This window comes from Triticum urartu, chromosome 2, assembly GCF_003073215.2.
Source record: "Triticum urartu cultivar G1812 chromosome 2, Tu2.1, whole genome shotgun sequence".
Classification (NCBI taxonomy): domain Eukaryota; kingdom Viridiplantae; phylum Streptophyta; class Magnoliopsida; order Poales; family Poaceae; genus Triticum; species Triticum urartu.
The window spans coordinates 66,136,119-66,156,522 of NC_053023.1; the positions used below are offsets into that span (position 1 = coordinate 66,136,119).

Genomic DNA, 20,404 nt, shown 5'->3' on the forward strand with positions numbered 1-20,404 from the left:
AATTGTCTTTTATTCATGCTATAATTGTGTTATCCGGAAATCGTAATACATGTGTGAATACTTAGACACCAACATGTCCCTAGTAAGCCTCTAGTTGACTAGCTCGTTGATCAACAGATAGTCATGGTTTCCTGACTATGGACATTGGATGTCATTGATAACAAGATCACATCATTAGGAGAATGATGTGATGGACAAGACCCAATCCTAAACATAGCACAAGATCGTATAGTTCGTTTGCTAGAGTTTTCCAATGTCAAGTATCTTTTCCTTAGACCATGAGATCGTGTAACTCCCAGATACCGTAGGAGTGCTTTGGGTGTACCAAACTTCACAACGTAACTGGGTGACTATAAAGGTATACTACGGGTATCTCCGAAAGTGTCTGTTGGGTTGACACGGATCAAGACTGGGATTTGTCACTCCGTATGACGGAGAGGTATCTCTGGGCCCACTCGGTAATGCATCATCACAATGAGCTCAAAGTGACCAAGTGTCTGGTCACGGGATCATGCATTACGGTACGAGTAAAGTGACTTGCCGGTAACGAGATTGAACAAGGTATTGGGATACCGACGATCGAATCTCGGGCAAGTAACGTACCGATTGACAAAGGGAATTGTATACGTGGTTGCTTGAATCCTCGACATTGTGGTTCATCCGATGAGATCATCGAGGAGCATGTGGGAGCCAACATGGGTATCCAGATCCCGCTGTTGGTTATTGACCGGAGAGCAATCTCGGTCATGTGTACATGTCTCCCGAACCCGTAGGGTCTACACACTTAAAGTTCGGTGACGCTAGGGTTGTAGGGATATGTATATGCAGTAACCTGAAAGTTGTTCGGAGTCCCGGATGAGATCCCAGACGTCACGAGGAGTTTCGGAATGGTCTGGAGTTAAAGAATTATATATAGGAAGTGCTATTTCGGCCATCGGGACAAGTTTCGGGGTCACCGGTATTGTACCGGGACCACCGGAAGGGTCCCGGGGGTCCACCGGGTGGGGCCACCTATCCCGGAGGGCCCCATGGGCTGAAGTGGGAAGGGATCCAGCCCAAAGTGGGCTGGGGCGCCACTTCCCCCTAGGGCCCATGCGCCTAGGGTGGGGAAACCCTAAAGGGGGGCGCCCCCTTGCTTGGGGGGGCAAGCCCCCCACCCCTTGGCCACCGCCCCCTAGGAGATTGCATCTCCTAGGGCCGGCGCCCCCCCTAGGCCCCCCTATATATAGTGGGGGATGGAGGACCTCTCCCCTACGCCTTTGGTGCCTCCCTCTCCCTCTCCAACACCTCCTCCTCCTCCATAGAGCTTGGCGAAGCCCTGCCGGAGTACTGCAGCTCCACCACCACCACGCCGTCGTGCTGCTGCTGGAGCCATCTTCCTCAACCTCTCCTTCCCCCTTGCTGGATCAAGAAGGAGGAGATGTCACGCTGACCGTACGTGTGTTGAATGCGGAGGTGCCGTCCGTTCGGCGCTAGGATCTCCGGTGATTTGGATCACGTCGAGTATGACTTCCTCATCCCCGTTCTTTGAACGCTTCCGCGCGTGATCTACAAAGGTATGTAGATGCAATCCGATCACTCGTTGCTAGATGAACTCCTAGATGGATCTTGGTGAAACAGTAGGAAAATTTTGTTTTCTGCAACGTTCCCCAACATTTATTGCTAAAGCGTTAGCCATAGTAGTAGAAGTAATAGATGACGAGACAACTTCAAGAAGACACGATGATGGAGATCATGGTGTCATGCCGGTGACAACGATGATCATGGAGCCCTGAAGATGGAGATCAAAAGGAGCAAAATGATATTGGCCATATCATGTCACTATTTGATTGCATGTGATGTTTATCATGTTTTACATCTTATTTGCTTAGAACGACGGTAGCTTAAATAAGATGATCCCTCATAATAATTTCAAGAAAGTGTTCCCCCTAACTGTGCACCGTTGTGAAGGTTCGTTGTTTCGAAGCACCACGTGATGATCGGGTGTGATAGATTCTAACGTTCGAATACAACAGGTGTAAGCTAGATTTACACATGCAATACACTTAGGTTGACTTGACGAGCCTAGCATGTACAGACATGTCCTCGGAACACGGAAGACCGAAAGGTCGAGCATGAGTCGTATAGAAGATACGATCAACATGAACATGTTCACCGATGTTGACTAGTCCGTCTCACGTGATGACCGGACACGGCCTAGTTGACTCGGATCATGTTTCACTTAGATGACTAGAGGGATGTCTATCTGAGTGGGAGTTCATTAAATAATTTGATTAGATGAACTTAATTATCATGAACACAGTCTAAATTGTCTTTGCAAATATGTTGTAGATAAATAGCTCACTTTGTAGCTCCCTGTTTCAATACATTCCTAGAGAAAGACCAAGTTGAAAGATATTGTAAGCAATGATGCGGACTAGGTCCGTAGTCCGAGGAGTGTCCTCACTGCTACACAGAAGGCTTACGTCCTTGATGCACCGCTCAATGTGCAAACCCCTACAACATCGTCTGTGGATGTTGTGAACACCTGACAGACACATCCTGATGACTACTTGATAGTTTAGTGCACCATACTTTACGGCTTAGAATCGGGATTCCAATAACGTTTTGAACACCATAGAACATATGAGATGTTCCAAGAGCTGAAATTGGGATTTCAGGCTCATGCCCGTGTTGAGAGGTGTGAGACCTCTGACAAGTTCTTTTGCCAACAAGATGGAGGAGAATAGCTCAGCTAGTGAGCATGTGCTCAGAATGTCTGGGTGCTGCAATCACTTAAATCAAGTGGGAGTTAAACTTCCAAATAAGACAGTGATTGATAGAGTTCTCTAGACACTATCACTAAGCTACTAGATCTTCATGATGAACTATGACATGCAAGGGATAGAGTTGATCCCGGAGCTGTTCGCGGTGCTTAAGACCGCAAAAAGTAGAAATCAAGAAGGAGCATCAAGTGTTGATGGTTTAACAAGACCACTGGTTTCAGGAAGGGCAAGGGCCAGAAGGGAAACTTCATGGATGGCAAACCAGTTGCCGCTCCAGTGAAGGAACCCAAGGTTGAACCCGAACCCGAGACTAAGTGCTTCTATTGTAAGGGGAACGGTCACTGGTAGCAGAATTACCCCAAATGCATGGTAGATAAGAAGGCTGGCAACTTCAACAAAGTATATACGTGTTATTAATGTGTACCTCACTAGTACTCCTGGTAGCACCTGGGTATTGGATACCGGTTCAGTTGCTATTATTGGTGACTTGAAGCAAAAGCTACGGACTAAACGGAGACTGGCTAGGGGCGAGGTGACGATGTGTGTTGGAAGTGTTTCCAAAGTTGATGAGATCACCATCGCACGCTCCATCTGCCTTCGGGATTAGTATTGAACCTAGATAAATGTTAGCAGGTGTCTACATTGAGCATGAATATGATTAGATCATGTTCATTGCAATACGGTTATTCATTTAAGTTAGAGAATAATGGTTATTATGTTTACATGAATAATACCTTTCATGGTCATGCACCCTATGTGAATGGTTCATTGAATCTCGGTCGTAGTAATACACATGTTCACGCCAAAAGATGTAGAGTTAATAACGATAGTACCACTTTCTTGTGGCGCTGCCGCTTAGGTCATATTGGCGCAAGATGCATGAAGAAACTCCATGTCGATGGATGTTTGGAGTCACTTGATTTTGAATCACTTGACACATGCGAGCCATGCCTCATGGGCAGGATGACTAAGACCCCGTTTTCAGGTACAATGAAACGAGCAAGTGACTTGTTGGAAATCATGCATGCTGATGCGTGTGATCCAATGAGAATTGAAGCGTGTGGTGGATATCGCTATTTTCTCATCTTCACTGACGATTTGGGTAGATATAGGTATATCTACTTAATGAAGCACAAGTCTGAAACGTTTGAAAAGTTCAAGCGATTTCAGAGTGAAGTTAAGAATCATCATAACAATAAGATCATGTTCCTACGATCTGATCAAAAGGGGATTTTATGAGTTATGAGTTTGGCAATCGCTTAAGACAATGTGGAATTGTTTCACAGTTGAAGCCACCTGGAACACCACAAGGTAATGGTGTGTCCGGATGTCGTAATCGAACACTATGAGATATGGTGCGATCTATGATGTCTCTTACCAATCTACCATTTTCATTTTGAGGTTTGCGTTAGAGACAGCTGCATTCACTTTAGATAGGACACCATCTAAGTCCGTTGAGACGACTCATATGAACATTGGTTTGGCAAGAAACCAAAGTTGTCGTTTCTTAATGTTTGGGGCTGCGATGCTTAAGGCTTCAGCCGGAGAAGCTCGAACCCAAAGCGGACAAACACATCTTCATAGGATACCCAAAGGTGACAGTAGGGTATACCTTCTATCTCAGATCCGAGGGCAAATTGTTTGTCACTAAGAACATGTCCTTTCTCGAGGAGTTTCTCTCGAAAAAATTGAGTGGGAGGAAGATAGAACTTGATGAGGTCGTCGAACCTTAACTTCAACCAGAGAGTGATGCAACACAGAAAGATGTTTTTTGTGGCGCCTACGTCTGTTGAATAGGAAGTTAATGATAGTGATCATGAAGCTTCAGATCAAGTTGCTATCGAACCTCGTAGGTCGACAAGGATATGTACTACTCCTAAGTGGTACGGTAATCCTGTCTTAGATATCATGTTGTTAGACAACAATGAACCTACGAGCTATGGAGAAGCGATGGTGGGCCCGTATTCCGACAAATGGTTAGAAGCCATGAAATCCGAGATAGGATCCATATATCAGAACAAAGTATGGACTTTGGTGGACTTGCCCGATGATCGGCAAGCCATTGAGATAAATGGATCTTTAAGAAGAAGACGGATGTGGGCGTAATGTTACCGTCTATGAAGCTCGACCTTGTGGGAAAGAGTCTTTTCACAAGTTCAAGGAGTTGACTACGATGAGAATTTCTCACCCGTAGCGATGCTTAAGTCCGTCGGAATCATGTTAGCATTAGCTATATTTTTCGATTATGAAATCTTACAGATGGATGTCAAAACAAGTTTTCTTACCAGTTTTTGTAAGAAAAGGTTGTATGTGATACAATAAAAGGTTTTGTCGATCCTAAGGATGCTAAAAGGTATGCTGGCTCCAGCAATCCTTCTATGGACTAGAGCAAGCATCTCGGAATCGGAATATATGTTTTGATGGAGTGATCAAAGCTTTTAGGTTTATACAATGTTTGCTAGAAACTTGTTATTTACAGAAAGTGAGTGGGAACACTACAACATTTCTGATAAGTATATCTGGATGACATATTGTTGATTCGAAATGATGTAGAATTTCTGGAAAGCATAAATAGTTGTTTGAAGAGTGATTTTCAAAGGAAGACCTGGATAAAGCTGCTTACATACTGGGCATCAAGATCTATAGAGATAGATCAAAATGCCTAATGATACTTTCAAAGAACGCACACCTTGACATGTTTTTGAAGGAGTTCAAAATAGATCAGTCAAAGAAGGGGTTCTTACCTGAGTTGTAAGGTGTGAAGTTGAGTAAGACTCAAATTGACCACGGCAGAAGAAAGAGGAAGGACGAAGGTCGTCCCCTATGCTTTTGTCATAGGCTCTATACGGTATGCCATGCTGAGTACCGCACCTGATGTGTGCCTTGCCACATGTCTGGCAAGAGGGTACAAAGGTGATCTAGGACTGGACCACCAGATAGCGGTCAAATTGTCCTTAGAGGAATAAGGAAATGTTTCTCGGTTATGGAGGTGATAAAGAGTTCGACATAAAGAGTTACGTCGATGCAAAGCTTAACACCTATCCGGATAGCTCTGAGTAGAGATACCGGATACGTATAATGAAGCAATAATTTGGAATAGCTCCAAGTGGAACATGGTAGCAGCATCTACGATATAAAGTTTTGCGAAATACATAGGGATCTGAATATGGCAAGACCCGTTGACTACAACCTCTCTCACAAGCATAACATGATCAAACCCAGAACTCTTTGAGTGTTTATCACATAGTGATGTGAACTAGATCATTGAGTCTAGTAGAACTCTTGGATGTTGGTCACATGGCGATGTGACCTGTGAGTGTTAATCACATGGCGATGTGAACTAGATTATTGACTCTACTGCAAGTGGGAGACTGTTGGAAATATGCCCTAGAGGCAATAATAAATTGGTTATTATTATATTTCCTTGTTCATGATAATCGTTTATTATCCATGCTAGAATTGTATTGATAGGAAACTCAGATACATGTGTGGATACATAGACAACACCATGTCCCTAGTAAGCCTCTAGTTGACTAGCTCGTTGATCAATAGATGGTTACGGTTTCCTGACCATGGGCATTGGATGTCGTTGATAACGGGATCACATCATTAGGAGAATGATGTGATGGGCAAGACCCAATCCTAAGCCTAGCACAAGATCGTGTAGTTCGTATGCTAAAGCTTTTCTAATGTCAAGTATCATTTCCTTAGACCATGAGATTGTGCAACTCCCGGATACCGTAGGAGTGCTTTGGGTGTGCCAAACATCACAACGTAACTGGGTGGCTATAAAGGCACACTACAGGTATCTCCGAAAGTGTCTATTGGGTTGGCACGAATCGAGACTGGGATTTGTCACTCCGTGTAAACGAAGAGGTATCTCTGGGCCCACTCGGTAGGACATCATCATAATGTGCACAATGTGATCAAGGAGTTGATCACGGGATGATGTGTTACGGAACGAGTAAAGAGACTTGCCGGTAACGAGATTGAACAAGGTATCGGGATACCGACGATCGAATCTCGGGCAAGTATCGTACCGCATAGACAAAGGGAATTGTATACGGGATTGATTAAATCCTTGACATCATGGTTCATCCAATGAGATCATCGTGGAGCATGTGGGAGCCAACATGGGTATCCAGATCCCGCTGTTGGTTATTGACCGGAGAATTGTCTCGGCCATGTCTGCATGACTCCCGAACCCGTAGAGTCTACACACTTAAGGTTCGATGACGCTAGGGTTATAGGGAAAGTATGTACGCGGTTACCAAATGTTGTTCGGAGTCCCGGATGAGATCCCGGACATCACGAGGAGTTCCGGAATGGTCCGGAGGTAAAGATTAATATATAGGAAGTATGGTTTTGGCCACCGGAAGTGTTCCGGGCATCACCGGTAGTGTACCGGGACCACCGGAGGGGTCTGGGGGTCCACCAGGTGGGGCCACCAGCCCCGGAGGCCTACATGGGCCAATAGTGGGAAGGGACCAGCCCCTAGGTGGGCTGGGGTGCCTCCCACCAAGGCCCAACGCGCCTCCAAGAGGGGAGGGGGGCAAACCCTAGGGCAGATGGGCCCTAAGGCCCACCTGAGGTGCGCCTCCCCCTCTCCCCCTTATGGCCGCCACCCTAGATGGGATCTAGGGCTGCCGCCACCCCTAGGGAGGAAACCCTAGGTGGAGGCGCAGCCCTCCCTCTTCCCCTATATATAGTGAAGGCAAAGGGGTAGCCCAACACATGAAGTTCCTCCCCTGTTGGCGCAGCCCTACCCCTCTCCCTCCTCGTCTCTCGTAGTGCTTGGCGAAGCCCTGCTGGAGTCCCGCGCTCCTCCACCACCACCACCACGTCGTCGTGCTGCTGCTGGATGGAGTCTTCCCCAACCTCTCCTTCTCCGCTTGCTAGATCAAGGCGTAGGAGACGTCACCGGGCTGTACGTGTGTTGAACGCGGAGGTGCCGTCCGTTTGGCACTAGGATCATCGGTGATTTGGATCACGACGAGTACGACTCCATCAACCCCGTTCACTTGAACGCTTCCGCTTAGCGATCTACAAGGGTATGTAGATGCACTCACCTTCCCCTCGTTGCTAGATTACTCCATAGATTGATCTTGGTGATGCGTAGAAAATTTTAAATTTCTGCTATGATCCCCAACACTGGGGTCGTAGAAGAGGTCGTCGGGGAGGAGGCGGCGGCGGCGCTCGATCTCCTCGTCGCGCGCACGGCTGCTTGTCGGGACCGGCGGGATCGGGACCCGATCGGCGGAGAGATGCCAGTTATTGGGGAGATGGACGTCACTCCAGGGGAGCGGCGTCCTCGTCTCCCAATAACGGCGACACACCGACGTGCGGATGTAATGCCGGTTGCGCTCGCCGGCGGACGTGGGCGCGATGGAGAAGGCGGGCGGCGCGGGGGGCCCGGCGTGGTGGCGATGGCGAGGCGGGCTCCTCTTTCTTCACCGAGCCGCGGCGGCGTCCCGACAAGGAACCAGCCTCGCGGTCGTGCTTGCCTTTGCGGCCGTAGTTCCAGAGGCCCATGGCTGCGGGCGGCCGGCTAGCGAGGTCTTGGCTAGGGTTTGGGAGCAGCCGCTGTCGGGTTTCGAGGAGGCCACGGGGTGGCGTGGGGCAGTGTGGACGACGACCCGTCCACGCTTCCCACTTAAAGAAGGACGGCGATCGTTCGACGTGCGGATAACAGGTGGGGCCGCCCGCTCGTGCGCATTGATGTGGGCGGGTGGGAGGTAGGTGGCCGCTTGCCACACGGCCCCGACGCGGACGGGCGCGCGTCCGTTTGTTGTCCGTCGCGACCCAAACCCGGCGCAAGTTTGTGCTTGAAATGGGTCGGCCCGGACACAAAACAGACAAGATGGGTCCGGGCCATCGCACGCTGGGCCGCCTCCTTTGTTCGTTTTGCCCCAAACGGACGGGGCCAGACAGGATAGAGTCGCGCGGTGGAGTTGGCCTTAGAAACTTAAACCAGTCGTTGCCATCCAATATCTGTCTTCGTGAACTAAGCGAACATGCGATGTTGTCTCTGGTGAATTTAAATTTGGAGACAACCAAACTGGTAAATATATTATGTTAAAAGATAAATATTGTCTACTTGACATATGCAAGTTTGTTTTTCGAGAAATTTTCAACTATTCATTTTTAATCATGTCAGTACAAAGAATAACAGAGGTAATAAAAATAACAATCATATCCATGGACCACCTAGCACGACTGCAAGCACCGGAGCGATCGAAGGCACGTCGCCGTCATCGCCCCTCTCTCGCCGAAGCCAGGCAAATCTTGTTGTAAGAGACAGTCAGGTAATCGTCGTGCTAAAGTCCCATAGGGCCAACACACCAAAGTAGTAACCATCGCTGATGTCGAAAGTTGTAGAACAGAAGGATCAAACCTGTAAACACCCGAACGGAGAAGAACAAAACCGGATCCACCCAATACCAGCACCGACCGAACCCCGCGAGATCCTATGAAGACACACCTCCACACACACTCTCCGACGATGCTAGACGCACCATCGGGACGGGATAGAATGCGAGACACATTATTCCTACTACTAAAGGACATAGCCGTGGTCACACATATGCAATATGCAAGTTGAACACTACTACTACGCAATGACAACGAGCTTGCATTTTCACACTTTTCGTCCATTTTTCAACAAATATGAGTGGATGGTAACTTCTGGTAGTACAGATCACACTCACACAGATCTTTTTAGAGATCTTTGGGGTCAGTTCCTTTCTGGAGGGAGACCTATCGTTTCCGCCGTGAATTGAAGTGAAGCGATTGGTGTGGAGCCCGGGGCATCGATGCCCTTAATTATCTAGGTACGTGGTACGCGCTACAGTCAAAAGCTAGGCAGCGATTCGATTCCGGCGATCCGGCGCGTACCTTCCCGATCGAAAATGTTGAATCGGGTGATGGCAACCGCGACGCGTGGGTCGCTTTCTACCGGCCGCCCATGCTTTTTCACTACTTTGTAGATTGCACTAACGTGTACACGGCCGGTCGATCTTCTGATGATTTCTACCAAAGGTTGGCCGACCACATGGAGCTAAAATACGGTTGCTCCTCCTACTGTCATCGCATGGACACACGCGCAAGATCTCTTTGCATGTTAGCAACACGATCTAGGTAAGGTAGGTTGTTGCTTCGTTTATTCAATTTTTGGTGTGGAAGGTTGCTTCATTTTGTTATTGTTATAATCAGTAAAACTCCATTGCAATGTTACGCAACTTGAGCCGCAATGTTGTCAATCAATGCGGCAGCCCCACAAGGGAAACGCGGCAAGAAGAACACGTAGGTGTGGCTGTGCTTGACTTGATCGGTACTCGCACAAACGCTCGTGAGAAATGTGCTTCGAATATCAACGCAAAGATTTTGGTGCCTCCGCGTGACCAATGAGGTTAGCCAGTCAAGCAATTAATACCGTGAGCAAGAGCAAGCAAAGGTCGGTCGGTCGGCCGATCCATCTCGATGAACATTTTCAACGTTGCAGATGGTCTCGATAGCTACGGTAGGACGACTGCCTCCGATGGCACACCCTGGCCGGGCTGCCGTGCCCCCCAGATAGATGGACCGGGCCATGCACGGACGGTCAAACAACATGATTACATGAACCACGCACGCAACGGGCTGCGTTACGGCGTCCGTCTAACCACCGCAGCTTGAGTTTCACTTTTGCGCGTTGATAATTTTGTGTGAGCTCCACGCGAATAGTTGTAGGGCGCAAAACGATCTTATACCATAACAATCTAGCTAGCTATAGCTAGGTGGGCAGGTTGCCTCGCTTATTTATTTTGGCATACGTCGGAAGGTTGCTTCATTTGTTAAATCAATGAATCTTGATTAGTAGTACCATGTTCACGCAACACATGTTACATTATCACAGCTGCAGCGTTAATCAACGCCGCAAGCCCCACACGAAGGAGAAAAATGCAGCAACAAAGACGCTTGTTCAAGCAAAAAGCGCTTGGAGGAATATCAACAAAAGCAATTCTGCCTACCTGGCCGCGTGCGTACGTGACTTTTAAGTTTTAACAGGTCAATCAATCAACCGATCGATCAATACCGCGAACCGGACCAAGCAAGCGTCGGTCGGTCCGCGGCCCCATCCACCCATGAACAATTTCAAAGCTGCCGATCCATGGCTCGACAGGCGCCGTGCGATTGTCGCCGGTGGCAGCGGCTCGCCGTACGCAACGGGTTCAGGGCGGTACGGGTTGAGCTCGTGCCTGCCTGACGACCACAACTTTAGCTTACCTCTGTCCGAAAAATCTGTACAGGCTGCAGTAAAAGCTCCACGTGAAATCGTACTACGGCGCAGTCGAGTTGATGATGCCGTCAAGCTGAGGCTCAACTCTCAGTGCCCCGTCGCCGTCAGCCCCTGCTAGCAGCTGCCTAGAACAGTCGCCGGACTTGACCCGCACCCATCAGGCGTCGTCGGATGCTACGCGCAACGGAGAAATCCCCGACATGGATTTCAAGGCGCGACGGCGACGCGCCACCGGCCACCAGCCATCCGCCGTCCGGCGTCCGGCGGCGTCCACAGCACGAATTTACTGTCCGCGGTCTCTTCTCATTACTGGTACCGCTGCTGCTGCCTTGCAGTCCAGGCGGGCGGGAGGAAGGTGCAGACGGCAGATGAAAAGTTGAGAGAGGTAACCTGATCCACCCGGAGACCCACCGGCACTGGTCGATCGGGATTCGGGAGTGTGGCACACGCGTCCTGGCCTGCTTGGTTGCTCAGCCCTATAAAACCACCCCATATGCCATCTCCGGTTCTCCACACCACCATTCAGAGGAACCACACCGACACCCCATCCACTTTATCTCAGTTGAGAGGTTTAGAAGCGGTGAAGCACAGGTGCAGCAAGAGCTGCGAGAGGAAGGAGCGAGCAGCAATGGCGAGGCACAGCCTCCTTGCCGTGCTCCTCGTCGGGCTGGTCGCGGCCTCTGGTTTCAGCCAGGCCGCCGCCGCTGGTCGGGGCCTCGCCGAGAAGCTCCCCGAGCCGGAGCCCAAGCCGATGCCGTACCCGGAGCCCAAGCCGGAACCCAAGCCAGAGCCAATGCCTAAGCCTGAACCCATGCCAAAGCCAGAGCCTAAGCCTCTGCCTAAACCTGAACCCATGCCAAAGCCAGAGCCTAAGCCTCTGCCCAAACCTGAACCCATGCCAAAGCCAGAGCCCAAACCGGAGCCGAAGCCGGAGCCGATGCCAAAGCCTGAGCCCAAGCCTGACCCGATGCCCAAACCTGAGCCTAAGCCTGAGCCCAAGCCAGAGCCGATGCCCAAACCAGAACCAAAGCCAGAGCCCAAGCCCGAGCCTATGCCAAAACCTGAACCAAAGCCCGAGCCCAAACCCGAGCCGATGAAGCCTGAGCCTAAGCCGATGCCAAAACCCGAACCGAAGCCAGAGCCCAAGCCCGAGCCGATGCCTAGACCAGAACCAAAGCCAGAGCCCAAACCCGAGCCGATAAAGCCTGAGCCTAAGCCGATGCCGAAACCCGAACCTAAGCCAGAGCCCAAGCCTGAGCCGATGCCAAAGCCGGAACCCAAGCCTGAGCCCAAGCCTGAGCCGATGCCAAAACCGGAACCCAAGCCCGAGCCCAAGCCCGAGCCGATGCCAAAACCGGAACCAAAGCCTGAGCCCAAGCCTTACCCAATGCCCAAACCTGAGCCTAAGCCTGAGCCCAAACCCGAGCCGATGCCCAAACCAGAACCAAAGCCAGAGCCCAACCCGAGCCGATGCCAAAGCCGGAACCAAAGCCAGAGCCCAAACCCGAGCCGATGCCAAAGCCGGAACCGAAGCCAGAGCCCAAGCCAGAGCCGATGCCAAAGCCAGAACCAAAGCCCGAGCCAATGCCGAAGCCAGAACCGAAGCCAGAGCCCAAGCCTGAGCCGATGCCAAAGCCAGAGCCTAAGCCCAAACCATTGCCTAAACCAGAGCCTAAGCCTGAACCTATGCCTAAGCCAGAGCCCAAGCCTGAGCCCGAACCGAAGCCGGAGCCGCCTCCGAAGGGCAAGCCACCGATGATTGACAATTGATGTGATACTCACATATGACAGCTGAAGGAGGAGATCAACCCCGTCCGGAGCCACGATGTGCTATTTCTAGAATAAGTGGCATAGTATCCGGTTAGCGAGATAGTGATGATGCATCTTTTTGTATTCCTTGTATTCCACCATTCCTTTTAGTTTCTGTTGTTCCATGCACCCATGATGAGTACTACTATCTGTAATTATCATTTGTGTGTTGGTATATGTTCATCTGTGCACATGACTCAGTTGTTCTTTCGTGTAGATACACATGCTTTTATTCGTTTGCATGAAAGACACATTTTGTCCAGCAGACTGCAGTCTATGTTGTTTTCCTTTTGATTTATTTCGCCTCGTGGGTGCACCCTGGACATGCCCCTATTCCTCCACTGGACCGTCTCGAGCGTGTGTTTTTCAAACACGAGCCCGTAAATGCTTGTGTGGTTTCTAGTTAAATTCACCACCCAGCAACAGGTGATGGCAAAAAATGTGCAAAATTTACCTAAAAAAATAGAGATGTGCAGAATTCCCCTAGAATCCTCTCTTTGTCCTCAGTAAGCACTGTATTTTCAGGATTCTAATGTGCGTACCCACCAGCAAACCTCCCACTCCCAGCTAACATCTACAGCATGCCCAACGCCATACTAAATCCCGCTTTACACACAAATTATCTTCTTTTTTCTCAAATACTAAAATATATCTGCAGTTCCACACGATCCCCTACCTAGATGACACTTCTTTTTTGCCTTTTATCCTTTTTTTCTAGCCAGTATAGTACTGCTTAGATTTCACCATGACAAGCGCATTTTTCAGAGTGATTCACGCACACGATATATAACCACAATGGTTCACGGAGACGACATATAACCACAATGTACAGATAGCCATGTTTACACGGTCTACAATATAGCACATGAGATCAGTACTCTTGGACGGTTCAACACAAAACAGAGTCTTAAGCAACGAAACAGAGTCTCAGTCTCTCCAGAGAATAACAGGCACGCATACCTTGGACTGGACATAGGAAAAGAGAATAACAGGCAGGCATGCATACCCTGGACTGGACATAGCAACGAAACAGCGCCTCAATCACTCCAGGAACGTCTCATTCCAAATGGGTGAAGGCACTCCAGCCCCCTGGTGCGAGGAGGATTCCTCGCCGTCTCTTGGGCTTCCCTGCGACGAAAAATATTTTTGGGGTAAGCAATGGGCGGGCGAGACTTCTATATGGCTCTTTTTTTCCGGCCTTTTTCACTGTTCTGATCTTATGAGGAAACTTTAGCACAAAATGAACTTCACACAAAACAATTTCACGATCTGACCCTTTTCAGAAACGCTAAAGACCGTGACGTTGCTGCACTATATGAAAACGCCGAACTAGCTAGCGTTATTGGCCTGATCGAGACGCTACGTAGCAGGGCTGAAACGCCAAAGTTTGTAACGTTGCTGGAAACGCCAATGGGGTGGGCGTTGCTGCCCAAGCATGCAACGCCAAGGGTTGTTGGCGTTTCAACTAGTTTTTCACATTTTTCATTTATTTATGAAGTGAAGCAACGCTAGCTAGTTCGGCGTTTTCAAATAGAGAAGAAACACCACGGCTTGTGGCGTTACCAAAAGGGTCAGATTGTGAAATAGTTTTGTGTGGAGTTCATTTTGTGCTAAAGTTTTCTGAAAGGGTCAAAATAGTGAAAAGAGCCTTTTTTTTCCAGAGATTGAACAGAACAAAGGCATGCACAGGGCACCAGGACAAGGTGCTCTCTTTCTTTCCATGGATTTGAGAACCAGAGCTGTAGCTCCAAACTCACTCTTAATAGATCTTAAATCATTAAATCCGCATGATGCCCGAGTTTAGACCATCAAGACACAGAAAACACTTGCACTCCAGAAGGACTTCGATCTACGTACCACCTCTGTTTCTAAATATAAGACGTTTTGGCAGTTTAAATTGAACTGCGAAAACGTCTTATATTCAGGAACAGAGGGAGCATATAAGAAATAGTTCGTCCTTTTAGGGGACCAATCAAGCAGGTGGGACTGCACAAGATTCCTCGCAACATGGAGACATGGAACACACAATTACCTTAAAGCGTTAGCCATATCCGCATTTGTAGGGTCCAGTTTCAAGCCAGCTTCGAACGTCTGAGCTGCTTTTCCATAGTCCTGTGAGTAGACACCGGAAGATGATCAATTTCATCATGGTCACGAAAGAATAGCCGTAACAAATTTATTCTGGTTTACCTGTAGCAACATAAAGGCTGCTCCTAGTCGATAGTAACCTTTGGGCCAAAGAGGTCGTAGCACTGTGCACCTAGCAGCGTCGGAGAGAGCCTCTTTTCCTATTCCCGCGTGCAACATACAGAAACTCCTATGTGCTAGCAGGTTTGCAAGACCTTTTGGACTAGGCTGAAAACTCATTGCCTACAGTAGACCAATCACATGCAGATTTTGTTACAAGGTAGTAGTTTGCATAACACAGTAACAACATTTTCACTGACCCCACCAACATTTCCGATAATCCAGATCGAGACAGAGAGAAACCATTCACTTTTATGAAATCAGTATAACATTTCTGACAGAATTTTCACGAAAGATACATGGAAAATGATGCTGATTTTTTATGAATTAATATAGATAACTCCGGAATTTTAAATACCTTTGAATGTTCACACGGTTCCTCTAACTAAAACATAAGCAGTTCAACTCCAAAGCAGGGTTTTTTTTTGTGTGTGTGTGTGTGGCAATAGCAACTGCGAGCATAATCCAGACTGAATTTTGAGGACAAACAGTGCAAAACAACTGTTATAATAGCATGCAGCTGTAGTTCTAGATACTGTGGTTCTAGATACCCTTTGTTTTAGATACAGTGCAAAACACAGACTGCCCTTTGTTTTAGATACTGTGGTTCTAGTCTAGCTGCAGCTTAAACAGTTAGATTAGGACACTGAACAGTTTGACAGGGATTGAACCTTTTGGGCGTGTTCAAAATGTGAAGTGTCTTGCTAGATAACAATGACAAGCACATGTTTAATTGACACCGTAACTATCATAATCATCTAGGCTCAGTGACTCACACAAGTATATAGGTCTCCTGCTATGATATATTCCTTTCTCTTAAAAGCCTCTGTAGCTTGCAACTTTAGTTCAGCTCTTTTCGCTTCACATAGATGTATATCCTGATCAAAAAATATTTTTGGTCAAGACATATATACAGCACAAACACAGAAAAGAAGCTTCACTTAGAATCTTAGTTGACCCTAACAATGACATTAAAACTTTCTCAAATGTGGGGCGCTTATAAAAAGGGCAGCCCAGTGCATGTAGCTCCCGCTTGCGCAGGGTCTGGGTATGCATAACATTTTTCTGTTATTATAAATATCAATTGAAATCATGACTGCAGGAGCAGAGCAACAGAAGAATGGAAGACGACTAGCCATTATACATAATATTATGGAACTGTAAGTGAGCGGAAAAGGAACTACATACCCTCGGCTTCAAACCAAAAGATTGCACATGAGAAATAATTCCATCAATACTCCAATCCGGCAATCTTGAAATGGGAGAAGTTAAAGGAAATAACATCGCAACCATATCCCATCTGGCTTGGAGGGCGGCAATTTCGATTGGAGTTGTACCAAACTGCAGGAGTAAATGAGATGGCTGATTTCATGTTCGATCATCATTAATACAAGATGGACTATACTAGCAGAGCATTTCAACATTGATAGTTACAATTCCAAGTCTACAATTTCAATCAAATGGCTAGATGGGCTTTGAGCAAATCAAAACGCGGGAACAAACAATGGAATAGTCTTGTCCATACCTCTCCACTAAATTCGGGAAATAAAGCTAAGGTTAAATCCTATAAAAATATTAATTCTAATGCCAAACTAATATGTTTCTTATACTGCATTAGTTTGTCAAAGCAGAATAGAGAGAGAATGTGCCATCGACACAATAGAAGAATAAGTCTTTGAAAGCATCCTGTGTCTATTTGACCAGGCAATGAAGAAAACTGGAGAATTTCTCCATTGACAATAAATAAATTCATGAAAGTCCTGCAAGGTACTCCGCTGCCTCCGCAAAGAGATAATTGCACAGGATGGTGATTTACAAAGAATTCCTCCTAAAAACAAGGGGAAAAAAGAGCAGAAAAGCCTATGCCCGTCTTCCTTGGGCAGCAATTGGTAAGTTCAACACCTGGGAAGAACTGCAGCCGATATGTGCTGACCAAGGCGGTGCAAAATGTTACGATATGGTGATCTGCTCCATTGATATTACACAGTAAACATGTTGGTAGGAATACTTTTCCCATGTTCTCTGTAGACCATGCATCACGTAGTAACAGATATGATTTACCAAAACAATGTGTTTCCTCAATCCTCATGCATGAATAAAATATTCCCAGCAGCATGGGTACAGTTGATGTAAAAGAAGCGGCTGAGCACATTTATCCTAATCTCTCAACAGCCTAGAACCTAACATGTCCCACCGAGGCACAACCATTCAGCCAACTACGAACAGATAATACGCATGAAAGTAGACCATGAAGGCAGAGGGGGAGAAAACAATACAAGACTCAGTGACTCACCCCATCATCAATATCTGGGTTAGCGCCAGCATCTAGTAAGCATTTCAGGGTATCAGATAAGCCATTGCCCGCTGCTATCATCAAGTAAGTAACACCAGTATAGTCAATTTTATTCACATCAGCGCCAGCCTGTGTAAATAAATTTTAGTTTCATCTGAGTAAGTGCTTGAGATGTCAACTGCAGAAAATGTAGACTACACTAAAGGAAGCTCCATAAACGAGAAAGATTACTGACCTTAATGAGTAGCTTCACACATTCCAGTGATTCAGAAATCATGGCCAGCCTTAACGGGGTACTATCAAGGCGGAAAACCTTATTGGGCTGTGGAAAGTAGAAAAACCAATTTATTCACTTGCAAAAAAAGGAGTAATGGGGAAATAAAATAAGCACATTGTGTGTGTGTGTGTGTGTGTGTTACACATATTGGCATTTCTCAACGCACAGAAGCATACATTTTTTTGATTTAATTATAAAAATTAGACAAACATTTAGAGCACCTGTGAGAAAATAAGCATGTTTCATTTCAGGAGAATTATTTATGGTCAAACGACAAACATTGTATATATGTTTTGCTTTGTGCCAACATAAACAAACTCTTTCGGTTCAGATGATTGAGCCCAAGTACTAACAGACAACAGTATTTCCACTTCTCATTACATTGCATGCATGATAGTTATGAACTGGAGATAAAGCCGCTTAGGGCCTTAAGAAACCAACCAGGATTTACTTTTGCACAGCCCAGAAGAGAAGGAAGAAAGTGGTGACTTACATCTGCATGATGCTGCAACAAAATATTCATCGAGCCATCTTGACCATTAGTAGCGGCAACATGCAATGCGGTCCCATACACAGAATCGAAATGATCCACATCAATTCCAGTTGAAAGCAGCAATTCCACTATCTCACATTGTCCTAGAATACAAGTTTGTAGAAAAAATCAGCAAGATAAGCTTATTTTTGCAAAAAGAAAAAAATGTAGACACTTGCAAATGTTTTTTTGAATTGTACACTTGCAAATGTGATAACCGCCAGTTACCAATGATCATGTCCAGGACCAAGTTTAGAATATTTGACTTCTAGCTAGTTGTTTTTGTATCTAAACATAGGCAGTAGCTAGCAAAAATCATCGATTTGTGAGCAAACAAGAATAGAATTAACACTTGAGAGTGACACGGTGTTTTCTCTCCCGAAAATCGATCTGTGAGCAAACAAGACTAGAATTAATTAACACCAATTTACTTTACATTCCAATCCTCAAAGTTGCCGTACAGAAACTCATTGTTTCTGCTTGTTCCACCGTCCAAATCACATATGTCTGAACTTGGTGAATACTAGATGTCAATAAAAACATATGGCAGGATGGAAGTTGAACAGGCTGCGCGTGTGGGAGAGGCGAGGGGATACCAAAACTTGCAGCAGCATGAAGAGGTGGCCACAGGGCACCAGCTAAAGTTGGATCAGCACCACGATCCAGAAGATATCTGGTGGTAGCAGGCGTCCCATAAGTCGCAGAAATGGCCAGAGGAGTGTCACCTGCAACAAAACAAAAGAACCAAACTAACCTGGGATTACTTACTGGGCCGGGATGTGATGTGCACTTGTGCATCTAGCCGTGGTCCTGGGAGGTGCAGCAGAATTGACGCCAATAGATCCAAAGGGAACCGGACTAATTAACCTGTGAAGGTGCGCTGGTTGACATCGACGCCGTGGTCCTCGACGAGGCACCTACACATGTCCAGCCGCCCTTCCATGACCGCCACAGTCAGCGCGCGCGCCCTGATGCCGACGTCCGCCGCCACGACGCCCGCCATCTCTGCGCACATCACGTGATCGGCCCAAATTAATTACCATCACCAAGGAAGGAACCCTAAGGGTAGGGGCAGGAGCTAAAGGATGCGGTGGGCTGGTTGTTATTACCTTTGAGGAGGAGGAGGTCGCCATCGAGAACGGCCTGCAGGAGCGGGTGGCGAGGCTCCGTCGGAACCCCATCCATGGCGGCACGGGCAAGCGGAGAAGACGGCGGCTCAGCAGCACAAGACTCTGACTCCAGTCAAGAGAGAGAGAGAGCGGTCGCAGTCGCAGTCGCGGTGGGGAAATGCCGCAGATGGAGAGTGGCTTTTAATTTGTACACCCCTCTGCCCATTTGATTTCTTTTGCTGTTCCTTTTCCCTGTAAAGTTAAAAAAATTAAGGTCAAAAGAAACGCTCCTCCACTGTTTAATGCACCCGCAATGAGTAGCGTTGTCGGAACGTGCTTTTTCAGGGGGCGCTTGTCATGGTGGGGACCAGCACGCGGAAGGCGCGGGGAGGCGTCGTCATACACGCGGAAGGCGCGGGGAGGCGTCGTCATACGTGGGAGAGGTGGGGTGCCCATGCAAGCACGAATGGCAATGACTACACACATGGTACATGATGAAGAGGCAGGGTCCATCGGCGTGACATGCTTTTAACTTTTCCTTTTCCCGTGTAATGTTTTAAAAAATAAAAGTTAAAAGAAAACGCTCCTTCACTGTTTAATGCACCCGCACTGGGTAGGGTTGTTGTGACGCGCTTTTTTCGGAAACGCTCCTCATGGTGGGGTCCAGGCATGCGGGGGGCGCGGGGAGGCATCGTCGTACGCGGTAGTGGTGGGGTGCCCACGCAAGCATGAGTGACAACAGTTGGCTACACACGTGGTACGAGATGAAGAGCTAAAGCCCACCCGCGCAACATTTTTTTAGCTTTTCACTTTTCTCGTGTAAAGTTAAAAAAATGAAAGTCAAAAGAAAGCACTCCTCCACTGTTTAATGCACCCCCTTGGATAGGATTGTTGGGACGCGTTTTTTCCGGGAACGCTCGTCATGGTGGGGCCAGGCACGCGGGAGGCGCGGGGAGGCGTCGTCGTACGTGGGGGTGATGGGGTGCCCACGCAAACACGGGTGACGACAGTTGGCTACACACGTGGTACGGGATGAAGAGGCAGGGCCCACCGGCACGACATCTTTTTAACTTCCCCCTTTCCCGTGTAAAGTT

General features: G+C 47.6%; 1 protein-coding gene and 1 pseudogene across 1 annotated transcript; one reads left to right on the forward strand and one right to left on the reverse strand.

Moving 5' to 3' along the window:
• The first annotated feature begins 11,521 nt into the window (after positions 1–11,521).
• On the forward strand, positions 11,522–13,068 carry LOC125535794 (annotated as a pseudogene).
• A 571-nt stretch (positions 13,069–13,639) lies between these two features.
• On the reverse strand, positions 13,640–19,494 carry LOC125535793 (serine/threonine-protein phosphatase 6 regulatory ankyrin repeat subunit B-like). Its single transcript, XM_048698867.1, has 11 exons — positions 19,311–19,494; positions 19,069–19,206; positions 18,798–18,926; positions 18,163–18,305; positions 17,628–17,714; positions 17,393–17,521; positions 16,288–16,440; positions 15,876–15,977; positions 15,043–15,222; positions 14,885–14,964; positions 13,640–13,980 (listed from the first exon to the last, which is right to left on the reverse strand). Exons 1-11 carry the CDS (start codon positions 19,384–19,386, stop codon positions 13,890–13,892), a joined length of 1,308 nt encoding a protein of 435 aa, XP_048554824.1. The 5' UTR covers positions 19,387–19,494; the 3' UTR covers positions 13,640–13,889.
• Between the last annotated feature and the right edge of the window lie 910 nt (positions 19,495–20,404).